We start from the raw sequence: 17,451 nt of genomic DNA, 5'->3' as shown, positions 1-17,451 counted from the left end.
AAAAAAATAATACTCAAAACTTGACTGAACTTTGTAGAGTCTTCACTGGATAGTAAAGATTTTGTTGAGACAAAAGAGGCTGATGCAGTGAACCGTGTTGAGTGAAGAGGAGACTTCTCTAAGTTTCCCATGTAGCACCACTTTCTTTGTTGCTTGATCCTTCACAAGACAAAAATCAGAGTAGTTAACATTAACTCTATTATCAAATGTGAGTTTAGACACACTAATCAGATTCTTTGTAATTTGTGGAACATGAAGCATATCTTTTAACAGTATATGACTACATGTATTTTTATGAAGTACCAGAACTTGTATGAGAGATGATGAGTTGATTACTATTACGAACATTTAGTTTTTCTTTACCTCCATAATTGGCTCTATTAGTCATATTATAAGCATGTGAAGTTATGTGATTACTAGCACTATTGTATGCATACCAACCATCATTATCCAAACATATGGAGTTGTAATGAAGGCATCATGGTCTTTCTTCTCGTTGTTATGTTCTTCACCATGTGTAATTCCCATAAATTTTTTATCATACCTATTGTAATAATAGGCAGCTGAATGTACATACCTCCCACATACTTGACAAGTGCGTTTTGAGTTTCTCCCTCCTTTAACATATCCACGACCTGATCCACCTTTAGAATTTGAACCAGGGCCATGATTTTCTCTTTCATAGCCTCAACCTGAGTTGCAACTGTTGTTGGGGTTCTATTTGTTAGCAAAATGAGCAAATGGTCCAGGTCGAGATGAAAATTAACTAGAAGGATTAATACCTTTACTGTATTCATTTGTTGTGACCACTTGGAATCTTCCAAGTTTGCTATCAAAGTTGAGAAGAACTTCCTGAAGCTCCTTCCAGCTCATTTATTCTCCGGCTTCAAGAATACATGTTACATGCAGACATTCCAAATCTAGACCTCGCAAAAAATTAGAAACCAAGTTATGTTCTGTTGGTTTTACAGTACTAAAATAGGTATACAGCAGAATAATTATTATTGATTATCATTGTACCATATGCCCAAGATCACCATATGTAGCCTTTGGTTACAAGCCTAACTTTAAAGGTTTCTACCTTCCCTTCATTATTTCTCTTCTTTTTGAAAATCCACTTACACCCTATGGTGTAACATCTTCAGGTGGGATTTCATATTTCCAGACTTTGTCAGTGCGCATGGAATCTATTTCTTGATCCATGGCATTTCTACTTGTTTGAGTCAGGGTCTTCCATTGCTTTCTTATAAATCAATGGATTATCATTGTTTGTGTCAGAGATAAGAACATGTGTTTCATGTTCATAGCTGACATACTGTCTCACAACCCTTCCGGGGGTTCCGACCATTTTCAGAATAGTGGTGACCGTTGTTGGTCCTCCAACTGATGGTACTGAAGTTGATGGTTCAAAAATTTGCTCATTTTTTTATTTTCTTAATAACCACTTGACTGTGCGCAGTTTGTGACCTTTCATATTGGCATGTTCAAGGAAAGTAGCATTTAGTGACCGATGTAGCATTTCTTCCAGCAAGTAGTCTTTGAATTCAGAATCCAAACACTCGCCGCCATGATCTGAACGAAGTGTCTCCAATGATTTACCTAATTTATTTTCAGCCATGTCTTTGAAGTCTTTAAACTTTCTGAAAGTTTTAGACTCCTTGGCCATTAGGTAAGTACGTATGACCGTATCTAGAATAATCATCAATAAAAGTGACAAAGTATTCATAACCTTCTCGAGCTTGAATATTGATTGGTCTACACACATCAGTGTATTAGATCAAGTTGTTCTTTGGCTCTATTGCCTTTCACAGAAAAATATATTTTTGTCATCTTACCTTCTAGACAAGGTTCGCTTACCGAAAGAATTCTAACTTTTAGTTCTCTCAAAAGACTATCATTTGTTAACCGGTTAATTCTGTTTAGGCAAGTATGGCCTAAACATAGATGCCACAGATACGTTTCATCATCATCAGAAACCTTTTGCCCCTTATTTTATTGAGGCAATGCTACTCTAAACAATTCAATATTTAAAATCAATTGCTCACTTGGTCTGAGCACATAAAGTCCATTTCTTTATTTTACATAATAAATTGGTGTTCTAAATTTAAAAATAATAATCTCATTTTAAAAAAATTCAATGTTAAAAGATTGTTCATGTAAAAGCGATAAAGAAATAATGTTCCTGGTACAATCAGAAATAAAATAAATATTTTTCAACAATTAAAATTTATTTTTAAAGTTCACCGGACTTGGTCAACACATTTAGCCGATATTTGTGCTCCATTCCCGAGTCGCATGGTCACCTCTCTAGCTATCAGCGAGTTCTCTTGACGATTCACGTATCTGCATATAAGAATAAATATGATTAGTGATTCCAGAATCAATAACCCACAAAGATTATTATTATTATCTTCCACTAAGTTAACTTCAAGAATAAATAAATTGTATTTACCTTTCTTAAGCTTGGAGATATACTTGTTATAGTTTCTCTTCCAGTGTCCCATTAAGCCATAATAGAAACACTTACCTTTTGCCTTCTTGACCTTGGGACTTAGGGCTGACCTTGTTCTTCTTGGCTTTAGGTGTCTTTTTGCCTTTCGGCTTGGGCTTGCCACTGTTGTTGTCCACCATCCCATTTCCTTTTCTTATCCTAATAAGAGACTAGTTGGACTTTGCTTCAACATTATTTGACTCACATTTCTTGGACTTATCCTTGTTAAGGTTCTCAAACACATTCAACTCATTCAATAATTGAGTCATGTTGAGTTGTAGCTTGTTCATCACACAGTTCGTGATAAAACTTTGAAGCAATGAGTGAGCGACTGAAGAATAATGCTTACTTGAGTCCTCTTACTACGATAATCTGCCAATGATGTGCTCCCTTTAAAAACAATTTGAAGGTTGTCTCTGAGTTCATCTATTCTAGCTTTTGAATGAGCTCTAAACAACCTCTCCAAGGCAAGCCATAAGCCTCTAGCTGAACTGCATTCCATCACCTCTATTGCTATCGATTTTGTCATTAGATCCATAGAGCCAACCCATAATTAGTTGGTCAAAAATAATCCATTATTCATACTCTGGATTCACACTAACTTAAAGACTTGGTAGCCATCAACAGATGAAACTCCATGGTACATACTCTTGTGGGGCTTATTTCATTCTATTAATATAGCCATCTAATTTATGGCCTCTGATAATGGGTGTGACCATTGTTTTCTAGAGTGTATAATTATTGCGATCAAGTTTGAACGCAAAAGGTTGTGATAGAGTATTATTAAAGGGAGTATGAGTAATACTTACTTATCCAAATTGAAAGCCAAACTGTGAACTTCCATTTTGACCAAAAGGGGAGCTAGTTTGATCAGGGTTTTGTACCATTTGAGTTTGTTGCTAATGAGCATCAATTTTAGATTGCTGACCAATAACAATATCATTCTGAGTGCCTTGTCCTATTTAGCTAGCACTAGACGATATTGAAGCATGAAGAGGATGCTCTGATACCAAGATGAGAATTTTCAAAAAAAAAAAGAATTGTGAAAACTCAGCTCAAGAAAAGTGAAAAGGAATTCCATTTAGTGGGACATGCTCTTACACAATTCTATTACCACACACCCTTTTACACAAACCAATAAAGTAATAAAGTAGTAACAGAATGGACACAAACATACTTTAGGCATAGTTGTATAATAACAGAAATATTAGAAAGTTAAGTGATGATTTATAAGGAGCTAAAAATTAATGGATTATTCGCAATGTGATTATACTTACTTTTAACATATATAACTCTATATATATTTTACTTCTCATGCCTTTGTGTAACATACAGCTTTCTCAGTATATTTTTTAGTAATTAATTTTTTAATTACTTAATATTAATTAATAATGTACAGTACGCTTTTGGTAGTCTCAGGACAGAAATCACCAAATGGAGAATATTAAACTTTCTTCATATACACTTCGAGGATGAGTTTGATGAATATCATGTATAATGGCTAGCTGCATTTAGAAGAGAGGGTAGAATTATTAACATGCACACGATGACGTAGATACATTAATTAGAAGATAAGTATTAACAAATAATAACTTTATAGTTTTTTTTTTCCATAGTTTATCTTTTAAAATTATAGAGATTCCTCTTTTATAAGACTAATAATATTAGAGTAAAATAATTTTAACCGGCACATATTGTTTATAGGGGAATTACTTCATATATTATTTTTTTAATTTTTTTTTAAATTTACGGTTTGAGTTTCTAAAGTGGTTGCAGCGCTAGTTGCAATAGGAGATTCTGTATGATTTTTTATTGCAATTTAGATTACAGCGCTAGTTGCAATAAGAATTTCTATGTAGAATTTCGTAAAAATGCAAAAAAAAAACTGCTTTAAAGTGTAAAAATAATAAAAAAAAAAATGCTCTTTTTTATATGTACAGTATTGTTTATGATTAATAAAAATATATTTACTCGTTACAAATAACTATATATTTTTTGTGATTAAATTTATGAAAATATATTTATCTTCTTATTTAAAATTTCTTTGTGACATGATTTTATATATAATATTATTTTTGAGAATTATTAGTTAAGCTTTAGTTCTTTCTTTTTAGCTCTACTTTAACTACTCTTGATATATACAACAGCCATATATATGTTGTCACTTTAATTTGACCTAACAGTAATCCAAAGGACCAATAGCTCGCCACCGAAAAAAGCAAATTATTTGACACGAAATTAGCGTACGTGTTCGATGAAATGCCACGTGGTTTTCCAAGGTGGCGTCCCATGTGGCAGAAGCCACCAAGTTCGGTAATTTAACCAAATAAATTGTTTCAATTAAAGGGAATACTAGATTATATTCGAATGATTTCTATATGGTAATAAGCTATATAACTTGATTAGCGGAAATGAAATATATGCATATTGAAAGTAGAAGATTCGAGGCGTGTTGTATAGAAATTAAAATAAAACTAATTAGTGTTTATTTCTTTGATCTTAAAAATAATATTTTTGGTTTTTTTACAATTTCGAGTGGGGTCTCATGTGTAAATTCGTCCATGTTGGCAGGACCCCATAAGACCATCCATCTCTCGGCGTCGGGCCGAAGCAAATTTCCCATGCATGTATTCACACTCAACACGTGGTTGACACCCACCTCAGCACTCAACACTTATTTTCTTCCTCTATATAAAGCCAGTAACTCTACTTCTCACTCAATATCTCAACTGATTACCAACAAATTACAACAACACCAATTACATATATAATTATCTCTTCCTTCTCTTAAATTAGCTTTTGGATCCAAAGAAATCAACCCTTTTTCTTCTCTCAGCCAAGAAAATATGTCTCCCGTTTCCCAGAAAGATGTTGGGACGTTAGTTTGGTGCAAGAAGCAGTTTGTTGCAGAAGGAGAGTCCACTGGTGATTTTATTCATGACCCAGTTACACATGTTATTATGGAAGGAGATGGAGATGATGATGATGATGATGATGGGGGTTATGATTATGCCCCAGCTGCATGAACTCATTTATACATAGATATTGTATGACTAATTATATAGCTAGTTAACTGTACTTTGTCTCTTTTTTTTTTCCTTCACTCTAAAGTTTGTAGTGTAGTATGTAGTGTTTGTCTTTCCTATGCTACCAATAAAATGATATACAATATATATACATCATTAAAATATGGTTCAATATGTGTTTTCTTTCCTTATTATATATAATTAACACATAGATACTGTGTCCACACTTAAAAGTAGGGCCTTACAAATTGGATTAATTAGAAATATTGTATTATAATTATTAACGCACAGATAGCTCTGGATATGGGTGTCAAGTGTCAACAACATAAATCCATGATCATCACTTCATCTTAATATTACTTTTATGTACCCAATATTTAATAGTTATTATAGTTTTAAACGAATATGTAGATATATATATAATTATAAATATCAATATAAACTAGATTCTATTTCCGAGTGGCTAAAGTAGTTTGAAAGAATAATTCATTATGTCATCATTGTTTGGTCATTATAATCTCACTCAAACCAATAAAGTGACGTAATAATGTTTATGACTTCCCGCGTAATTAATTAATAACCCCACATATGTATTAATCTTAATTTCTGGAATTAGTAGCAGGGGAACTACTTTATTATTGTACTCACTTTTTTGCTTCTTCTATTTTATATCAACCTGCACTGCTTATATTATATACCAAAAAAACGTTATTTAATCTTCCACTACGAGTACTACTTAATACTTTTTCATTGTTGAAGACATTTTCTTTGCATTATTTTAATTAATTAAAGAATGAATAGTTAGTCATAACATAAGCTCATAATGAACTTTCATAACCTGCAGGGTTTTGTTAAAAAACATTATTATATATACTGATCAGCGGCACCTGTTAAATCTCTTAGAAAATATTGAAAGAGAGGAAGAAAGAGAATCTTATTACTCAGTGTGAATTAAACGTTAATTCGAACAGGGTATTTCTACAAGCTACTAATCAATTAATGAGGTAATATAACAAACTCAAGCTCGTTTCATAAGCAACGCCTAACTGATTTAACTGACTTTGACCGTCTCTTAACACACACTAACAAATTTGTTAATTAATTTATGTTGTTGAATATTATTATAGAGTTGCATCTTAATATTCTTATTTATATATATATATATATATTACCATTTATTCTATGTGAGAATAGACTTTTTTTTGGAAGAGCTACTCATGGAGTGATGAAAATTTATGTGCCTTTACTAATTTAGTAGAGAAATTTTAAACATAATAATTATAGATGATACGATGAAGAGTTGTGATTTTTCGTGTAGCTTGTTCATCAATCATGTTAAAATGGCTGGGAATCACCCTTATGGAAATTTATTGAAGAAGAAAACGACAAAAATGTGCAAGAAATTACAAGTTGGACAAAGCAACCAATCTATAAACCAAAGAATAAAGGTATTTTAATTTGTCCAACAAAACACAACTTTATAGTTATTCATAAAATTTAATATAATATCCCGTACATACAAATTAATTTATTAGAGTGTTCATCACCAAAATGATGCGGTTTTGATATTATTTATTAAATTAAAATTGGTGAGACTTATATAAATTTATACCAATAATAGTATGTTCTTGTGGTGGTTGACACATAAGGTGCTTCTCAGCATTTTTCTATAAAAATTTGTCAACTATTAAAAATATGCTCAAGAATAAATTGTGACCGTAAATGATGAGATTCCTGCCTTCAGTTTTTAGTTACCTATTAATAGCATGTTTTAATTTAATTTTGAGAGATATGCAACATGAATGTTCTCATCTATCTCAGACACTCATACACGACATCTTAGAATAATTGGATTCTAATTTTTTAACTATAATTGAGCTCACGAACAGAATCTATCAGAAACAGAGAAAGTAGTAGCAAAAAGGAATCCTTTATACATTTGTAAAGATTAATTATTTATTCTGATCAGTTAGGAAAAGGTGGATCGAATTGTACTCAACCTTATCTAAACTTCATTGTTAGAATTTGTAAGTGTATGATCAAGAAAATGAGTGTATGATAAGGTGCATATGGTTTTATCTTAAAATTACTTGGTATTGGTAATATATAAAAAGAATAGTACATGCATCATGTGTTTCTGTACACATTAGATAGTGTGAGACTCTCCTCTAACATCCCCTCAATATGTGGTTATTTTTTGCTCACCAATCACGAACGACTCGATTACAAGCATGACGTTTTGCTCACTGAATCAGAAGCAATTTTATTAGCTCATCTTTTTAGACTAGTTATTGAATTTGAATCAAATACTCGATAAACATTACTACAAAAAGCTCTACTCCTGTCGGTCCTTAAATTGTTTTTTTTTTCAAGGACCGTATCTAATAAAAGTAAATAAATGTTTAAAACCGACGTCTATAGTTGAAAATACTTGTCGGTTTTGAAGAGTCGTCAAGTATCACTACAATAAATTTAACTTTTAGGGGCGATCAAATTAGAGGCGACTTAATGTTGCCTCGTATTGTCGCCCCTAAATGAATATACTTTTTTTTTTCTTAAATTCGTGTAAAGTTAGGGGCGAAAAAAATTGTCCCTAAAAGTGTTAGGAGCGACTTTTTAGTTAATAGAGGCAACATTATCTCCCCTAATAGACCTATCACGTGATCTAACACACTTTAATTTTTATAACCTTTAAAAGGTTTTTTCTATAATAAAACCCTATACAATCCCCTCAGGTTCTTCTCTTCATTTTGTTTCCTTCAGCGTCGGTTTCAGGGCTTTCAGAAAAAAAAAAAGTTTGAGAAGCTCCAACCGATCATTCGCCATCCCCATCAGCCACCCGACCCCCAATATCCCCCAAACCCGAACCCATCCCCAAGTCCGACCCTCATTGATGCCCAAGCCCCCCCCCCCCCCCCCCCCCTCCTAGCTAAAATTGTAGGGGTGCACAAAATATGGGAAACCATTCAAACCCAATTTATTTTTTGTAGTAAAGGGTTATGTTAAGAGTAGGTCATCACTCATTAGAAAAGTAATAGACCATATAATAATTATGGGTTGGTTATGAGCTTGACACATTTTAACTTTATATAACTCAAACCAACCCATTTCTTAAAAAATGTTCCAAAACACAAATATATTTACGTTTTGATACATAAATAAATTCTATTGTGATAACTTTAGAAAGTGAATTAACCAAAACACATCATTAACACGTAGTCTATAGTTACCCTACTACTTCTACCAACAAGCATAATGTGAGAATCAATCACTATTATTAACTTTACTACTCACAAAATGATATCACTACTACTTTAGTTATTTTTAAAGCACTATATTACACACGCATACACACATATACATATATATATGTATTATTTTTTTTTTGTGTATGCACTAGGTTAAATAATTTTATCCTATTTGTAACATAAATATCAAAGTTTAAAATATTCATCTCAACCCAATGAACCCAACCCAACCGACTCCCTATATTATGTTGGGTTTTATGCCCTAAATAAAACTCTTTACAATCTGATTAGTTATCAATATAAGAAATTAGAAGTGATTGATGTTTGCATGAATTTTACATGCTAATGGTTTAATATGTTTGATATGTTTATTACATTCATACACACAAAATCAATTAAATCCAGATCATATGTTTATTCACAATTACAGTATTGTCAACACAGTGGAATGTGATTGTGATCATATGTATCAAAAGTTTTGGTCCCTGTTTCATTAGTGTTATTGGATTTACACTAATGTGATAATCAGCGATGATGTGTACTTACACTTGGAGTAAGTGTTATGTTCTTTCCAGGACATTAGTAAAGTATACTAGTTTCGAATGTATGGAGTATACATTGGACTGGACCGATATTGCAACTAAGTTAAGATATTACAAACTTACCGTTATACATATCTTTCCAAGTCAATATCAGTAGTTGATCTTAAGATTAAAAGAATCTAAATCCTGATATGCTTAGGCTCAACTCAGGAGTGCTATTCATGTTCTTAGATTTATTAGTTAAGCCTACTTTCGGGTCAGGGTGATACGTATATTTTGAGAACATGATAGTATGATTGAGTGGGAGTGCTGAACATAAATATGGAATCTATAGCTTCTACTGGTGTATAGAAGTTAAGTGATGATTCCCTTCGAGCTTAGCAAATAGAAGTAAATGGATGAGCTCTTGTTTAACTGACTAATTATTAGATCACTAAACACCATTTACAGGTAGCTAAGTGTTTTAAGGGGCAAAATACATTGAGGGGTGAGAACGGTAAAGAAATCCCATCTCGATGTAAATCATCTATATAGAGGATCTTTAAATCACAATAAGATTATAACAATGGTTAAATGAGATAGTATATTGGTATCGTGAAACATACAATATGCTCTATATAAGTCTGAGAGTGCAATTCTAAGTTTTAAGAGTGGATTCAACGAAGAATTAATAAGTAGGAATTTACTTGGTAAATTTGGTTCACTTATTGGAAGCTCAGCATATAGATCCATGGTCCCCATTCTAGTTGAGAACATTCTGCTTGTAAGACTCATTAATTGATTCGTGATTGATCAATTATAATTCTAAAGTTAGACTATGTCTAATTTTATGAATTTTCACTAAGCAGGGGTGAAATTGTAAAGAAAAGAGTTTTCTAGGTTTATTTATTTATTAATGGACTTTATATGTCTAATTAATAATTAAATTAAATGACAATATTATTTAATAATCTATTTTAGTTATTAAATAATTAGTTTTGGCATTTAAAAGATTAGAATTTGAAAATTGGCATTTTTGAGAAAATAGAGATAAAATTTGATAAAATTGCAAAATTAAGTGAGGCCCATTACAACACCTAGGCCGGCCACTTAATGTTGATTTTTCAAATTAATATTTTCATTATTTTAATGCCAAATAATTCTAAACCTAAACCTAGTAGTTGCCTATAAATAGAAAGTGTTGGCTCAGTCACAACACATGCTTTCATTAGCTTTCTGACAGAAATTTCTCTCTTCAGAAAAACTGAGCCTTCCCCACTTTCTATACCTTGGCCGAAATACCATTCTCTTTTCTCCTTCATCTTTTTCGTGACCCTAGTGAAAGAGTAAGTGCCCACACACAGCAAGCAGTAACTCAATCATAGATTGGAAGACTGTGAAGGATCAAAACTTGAAGAAGAAGGACATTCGGGCTCAGATCTTGATTATACTCTGCTACAGAAAGGAATCATGGGTTAGAGATCTGAGTGGAAGGAGACATTAATTCCGCTGCATCAATGTAAGGTTTTCTTAACTTTATATGTGTTTAATTTATCGTTTTAGAAAGTTCATATTTAGGATGTTTAAACAACATACTTGTGAGTAGATCAAAGTTCATATATATGTATTATTTTTTTTGTGTATGCACTAGGTTAAATAATTTTATCCTATTTGTAACATAAATATCAAAGTTTAAAATATTCATCTCAACCCAATGAACCCAACCCAACCGACTCCCTATATTATTGTACTAAGTAGGGTTGGGTTGTACAATAAAAAAATTGAATGGTTTATAGTTTATTCAAATCGCAATAATTGGGTTGGCCTATTAAAACACCTCTAACCCAGCCAATCCATCCTATGTGCACCCCTAACTAAACTCCAATTTAGGAATTGTAATGGAGATATGTTGAAATTTTAATGAGTTAATGTTATTTTGATTTCTTTTTTATTGATTGTGTGATTTATTCGTATTTGTGTTTATTACGTGTGTTTGATTGACCATCTTATGCATGATCTATGATCTCAATATAAAATCTGAAAAGTGAGTATTAATAATGCTTTGAATAAACATAGTTTTTGACATAAAACAAAAGTATGTGTTGCGTGTGTAGCTTTTGGGCTATTGCTTAATGCGGATTACTTGTGTAATAGTTTGAGAGATGTAGTAATTATTATTACAATTTAGTACTTTAATGTTTCAAAAGAATTTTGGTGAATTCATAATCCGTTATCATATATAGAAGAAAATTGATTTGCATTATTGAAATAGGAAGTGGATACAATTGACGTTAATTCCCTATATTTCATTACTTGATTAAATCTTGTTTATTGTTTTGTCATTTAATTTTTTCTTAGATTATTAATTTCAAAATTCATTATTTGATTGTCAAATAAAAATAATAATTCAATTATTTAGTACTTAGTTACAGTCCTTGCGATAACAATTTCACTTATCTAAGTATATTACTTGTTAAAATGATATAAAATACTAATTTCTGAAGTAGATAGTACTACTACACAAAGCACCCCTCAGAACTTTGAATGATAGTATTAAGTTTAGCATTATAAGAGATCAAATTTGTGAAATGGTTGATATTACTTAATGAAATTACTGATTGTATATTGAGAGCAAATTGAAAATGAAGATAATGAGTAAAGTTTATTAATTGTTATAATTTTTTTAATACTGTTCTTTAAAAATGGACAATTATTAGTTTATATATATATTTTTTATTATGTATGATTTTGTCAGTTTTGTATTATGTTATTGATAGATAATAAGTCTAAGATTAATTTTAAATTACTTAGATTTTTTTATGATGCTAATGAGTATTTTTTATTGAATTTTTTTATTATTATAATTTTTTGTATATTTATTTAAAAATAAACTAAATGATAGTCATAAGTTTTTATTTAAAAAAAAAATAAAAAAAGAAAAAAAAATCAAAATTCATGTTTTTTATTTTCAAAATTAAAAATGTCACAGTATTACATTGTATTTTCATATAAAAAATAATTATACTTTGTTTTTTATTTTTAAAAACAAAAAATAAAAATTAATTATATAACACATTTTCACTTTTTCAAAATAAAATTTATAAAATACAAATTTTACTTTTATTTTTATAATTAAAAAATTAAAAAAAAAAATATGCAACCATAATTTTTCCAAAATAATAATTAATATATACTTATAATTATATGGGTAAATACTATTTTGGACCCTGTATTTTGAAAAGTCATTAATTGGACCTTCTGTTTTGTTAAATGACAAAATAGATCTTGTATTTTCTAAAATTGTACAATTAGGACTCTGAACTGATTTTTTGTCAAAATAAAACTTAATAATAATCTGATCTAGAGATGTTATGACAAAACTGATTATATTTTTTTATATCTGATCGTGTTAGAAATTGTTTTAAAGTTTGTTATATTAAAAAATAAAATTGTTGAAAATTGAGCTCGGGATCTTATTTTTACTATTTTGAAAAATATAAAATCTATTTTGTCATTTAAGAAAACAAGTCTTATTAGTAATTTTTACAAAATATAAAATTTAAAATAATACTTAGGCTAATTATATTTTTGTTGAACCAAGAAAAAACAAAAACATGTGGGCGTTGAATATGTGCCTCTCGGCAAGGTAAACTTGTCTGCCTTTGCTCAGCCACCTACTGTCCTTCCCCTTTAAAAATTCATCTATTGTTATTCAAAATATTTTTTCCTAAAGAAATAATTAAGTAATCTCATAAGTTAAAATTAAACATAATTAGGAATAATTATTAAGTTTAACATGTCATTACAAATAATTATTTAGTTGGAAACAATTAAAAAGTATCAATTATACTTTTAAAATTCACATAATCCAGTGAGAAAATTAGGTGTCATTATAAAATATTACAATTTTTCAACAATTAATTATTATAGAGTGTTATTTTTTTAAATAATAATTATTAATTTGTTTATCAAACATAAAAATAAATTTTTTTAGATAAGTATATAGTATAAATCTTAAAATAACATTTCGATAGATCTTTTTTATTTCAACGTTATTGGAGAATTTTTTATTATTATATACGTTGTAATTATTTAAAAATAAATGTAAATTTATAATAAAAAAAAAAATCTTAATAATTTATAATACTAAAAATAAAATTTAATTTTTTATACATGTAATTGATATTATAAATTATTTATTTTTTTAAAATAAATTTATAAATAATTTTAAATAACTAATTTTTTTCTTCTAAATATTAAAATAGATATAAAATTTATCAAAACATCTTTTTAAAAAGGTGGGTGTATTACATATTTTCTAAAAAAAAAATTTACTTTTTTTTCCTTCCTAAAAAACATTTATTAGTACTTCACATCTATAGATACAAAATCTAATAATCACATAAATACTTCCAAATTTTTTTTTTCCAAAACTAATACTAATTATCATTTGTGAGGATATTTTTTTGTTAATTTTCTTTTTTTCGATATTAGAGAAGGGATACTTGAATTTGGAATTTTTTCGTTGAGAGGAAAAATCTATAACTACTAAACTACGCTTATAACTACATATTTTTTTTTTATTAATTTGTTTAATTCAAATAGAGTTTTTCATGTTTAATTAACTTAGAGAAGTAAATTTTAAGAGATATATATTTTTATTTTTCTAATAATTATAAATTGGCATGCATTTAAGGTGAATAATAAATTACTTTGAATGATTTTTTTATATTTTTTCATAATATATTACTCTTATATTATTTTTTAATAAAATATAAGTTCATTGTTAAAAAAATTATTAATCTATTGAATTTTGTTCATTGTGCTCCATTTATATTCCCATTTTTATTATTATCTCTCAGAAAACATTACCAAAATATTTGTAATAAAAAAACAGAAAGAAAAAGGAAAAAAAAAAAATACTACCCATAAATATGAAAATATTACTTTTCTCAAAATAATAATAATAATAATTTAAAATTTAAGCAGAATAAAATAATATAGAATGGTCAGGCGTTGGACAACCCTAAACGACACCGTGTTAACTGTTTGGTGTTGAATGTTGTAATATGTTTTGCTGTAGACAGAAGAAATCGAGGACTTTGTACTACGAAAATCAGTGCCATAAATGTTACATTCAATTATCAATTCAGTGATTCGTCTGCATCTCTCTTCTACTGCGTTTCGGAAGGACCTCCATTAAAGCTTTCGCTGGGTGTTTCTCATTTCGCAGTCTGATTTCGATATCTGACTCTTCACTGTTCCATTTCTTGTAAGATTTGATCTCCTTTATCTGTCGGTGATGTATAATTTCTTGTAAGATATTCATTTTTAAGCTGCATTTTGTGTTCTTTAGTAGGTCGGAATCGGATCATATTTGGATACCTATATCTTAGATTTGACCTCCTTTATCTGTCGGTGAATATACGTAATTAAGATTCTGCAAGTTAGTTTTGTAATTAAGAGGTAAAAGACGACTGTAGTTGTAAATTTCCCTTAATATAACACACACGAACATGAGAAATGTCACCAAATATATCACTTATTCACCGAATTCTGGTGGGTCGTAGATCGCATCTTCAATCTTCATATTCCGATTTCCATTCTCTCTCTACTCTCACTCTCTCTCAAATATTGCGATTTCATTCAAGAGGTCGCCGCCGACGCCGAGTTCCGCCGAGTTCAGATTATACCCAGATTTCCTTTCCTTGCTCTTTCTGTGCTTTTTTCGTTTTTTATTCACGGATTTGTGCTACTGAAATGTGTTCTGGGAAAAGGATGAGGTCAATCTCTTATTCTCGTCTAAACAATAAGCACTTTTTTTTTTCCTTCTTCTCATTGTTTCTATCTCCTTAGAGTCTTCTTCCAATTATTTTGAATTTGATTTATGAGTTTCAGTTTCAATTTAGTCAAGTTAAGTTATTTTTAGTTTTGTTGGTAAAATTAGGGCTTTTTTTGGCATCAAGTCTGAAATCTAAGTTTTTAATCTCCGTTCTTTATGTTTGTGTAGTTTATATTTTGATTTTTTGTATTTCTAGTTAGATTTCAATATTTTACTATATGAGTACTTATAGCAAAAACATAAAACATATAAGTTTATGTATGACACCACCGACACCACCATTTGATTTACTTTCCCTGAGTTATAATGTATTGCTTGTAGGTTAGATTACATGAAACTTCAGTTCATTTGTGTGAATTTTCAGATGGTATTAATATTAATTTTAATCCACTTCAGTGTTTCAGTTTTGTAGAACTATATGGAGGAGCAGTCGGCCACTTGGTTAGCTCTAGCTGAAGTGTTGTAGTTGGGTGAGTGAATGAGTAATTTAGGGTTCAATTCCCCATAAATGTATCTATTAAAAAGAAATTAATTTTTCATGATAATCCTTTTTATGTTTGCAGAAATTAATTACTAGTTGCTGGTAGCATTTCTGCACATATGTAACTAATCCTTTTTATGTTTGCAGAAATCTGTCGGATCATATTGGATACCCATATCATAGATTTTGGGACGAAGTTTTCTTTCTACTTTTATATTTTCACCTATCTAGAATGGCTGAAAGCTCTTGATTTGATTTGTGTTGTGAGATTTTGAGGTGAGAATTAATTTAGATTTAGGGAAAATGTCTTCGATTCGATTCGATTCCTCAAAGCAATACTACGCCACTAGCAGTCTTGTGATAGGGTATGCTCTCTGTTCGAGCTTGCTTGCAGTCATAAACAAGTTCGCCATTACTAAATTCAACTTTCCTGGCCTTTTGACTGCTCTGCAGTACCTAACTTCTGCTTTGGGAGTTTGGGTTTTGGGGAAGCTAGGATTTTTGCACCATGATGCCTTTACATGGGAGACTGCCAAGAAGTTCTTACCAGCTGCCACCGTTTTCTACCTTGCAATCTTCACCAACACAAACCTTCTTCGACATGCCAATGTGGATACGTTTATAGTGTTCAGATCCTTGACACCCCTTTTGGTTGCAATTGCTGACACCACATTCAGGAAACAACCATGCCCTTCCAAGCTTACTTTTGTATCATTGTTGGTCATTTTGGGTGGAGCTATTGGGTATGTTGCTACTGATTCAGGTTTTACTTTGACTGCTTATTCGTGGGCATTTGCTTACCTGGTGACCATCACTACTGAAATGGTTTATATCAAGCACATGGTTACCAATCTTGGGCTGAACACTTGGGGTTTCGTGTTGTACAACAATCTGTTGTCATTGATGATGGCTCCTCTGTTTTGGATTATTACTGGAGAGTATGTTGAGGTGTTTGCAGCTGTGGAATCCAGTACTGGGAATTGGTTTAAATCCAGTGCTTTTATTGCAGTGTCGTTGTCTTGTGTCTTTGGTTTGCTCATCAGCTTCTTTGGATTTGCTGCTAGGAAGGCTGTCTCTGCCACAGCATTCACAGTTACGGGAGTGGTTAACAAGTTTCTTACAGTTGCCATCAATGTCACGATTTGGGATAAGCATGCCAGTCCCTTTGGTTTGCTCTGCCTCCTCTTTACAATTATAGGAGGAATTCTTTATCAGCAATCAGTTACTGGAGTTGGCAGTGCTTCTTCACAGCGTGAATCAACTGCATTGAAGCAGATTGATAGTGAGGATGATGATCATGATTATGAAGATGATATTCAAGGAAAGGGCGTGCCTGGTAAACTTGCTTCTGTATGATTAACTTTATCCTTTTGTCTTTGCTGTTTAGCCTCAGGAGAAGAGGCCTTAATAGGATATAGGAGTTAGAAATTTTATCATCTATGGTTTTATCTGGAAAAGAGACAACCTAGTGTTAATTAGTTTCAAAAAAAATATATAATTTTGTATGAGATCTTACAGATCATACCTATGTATGGATTCTAGGAGCACTTTATATGCTACCACTTTGGCTCCCCACCAAAAAAAAAAAAAAAAAAAAACAGAGAGATTGAAACTGAAACTTAGAGAAGAGCATCTCTGCTGCTTTACCATGACTCCTGCGAAGTAATAGTTAGTTGTGTATCTGTCTTCCGCTTAGGCAAGCTAGGTCTTTACTTGGAACGAAGAAGTATGTAGACATCAGCTATTTGTACTTTCTCAATTTAATCTAGCTTGTTATTTGTGTTTTTTGTTTCTTTTACTGCTTGTCTTCTTACCTTGAAATAAAATGGGATACATTTCCTA

General features: G+C 30.7%; 1 protein-coding gene across 4 annotated transcripts; it reads left to right on the top strand.

Moving 5' to 3' along the window:
* The first annotated feature begins 14,236 nt into the window (after positions 1 to 14,236).
* LOC115706186 (GDP-fucose transporter 1) lies at positions 14,237 to 17,451 on the top strand. Of its 4 annotated transcripts, none has more exons than XM_030633745.2 (3): positions 14,237 to 14,558; positions 15,525 to 15,598; positions 15,757 to 17,451. In XM_030633745.2, the coding sequence occupies exon 3, from the start codon at positions 15,913 to 15,915 to the stop codon at positions 16,963 to 16,965; it is 1,053 nt and encodes a 350-aa protein (XP_030489605.2). In that variant the 5' UTR covers positions 14,237 to 14,558; positions 15,525 to 15,598; positions 15,757 to 15,912; the 3' UTR covers positions 16,966 to 17,451. The 4 variants fall into 4 exon arrangements, with proteins under 4 accessions (XP_030489605.2, XP_030489604.2, XP_030489606.2 ...); XM_030633744.2 differs by having other exon boundaries at positions 14,279 to 14,558; positions 15,533 to 15,598; XM_030633746.2 differs by lacking the exon at positions 14,237 to 14,558 and adding an exon at positions 14,628 to 15,069 and having other exon boundaries at positions 15,533 to 15,598.

Source organism: Cannabis sativa, chromosome 1 (assembly GCF_029168945.1).
Source record: "Cannabis sativa cultivar Pink pepper isolate KNU-18-1 chromosome 1, ASM2916894v1, whole genome shotgun sequence".
NCBI classification, from domain to species: Eukaryota; Viridiplantae; Streptophyta; class Magnoliopsida; order Rosales; family Cannabaceae; genus Cannabis; species Cannabis sativa.
The sequence above is the reverse complement of the archived record's forward strand: the minus strand, read 5'-3'. Positions and strand labels throughout refer to the sequence as shown.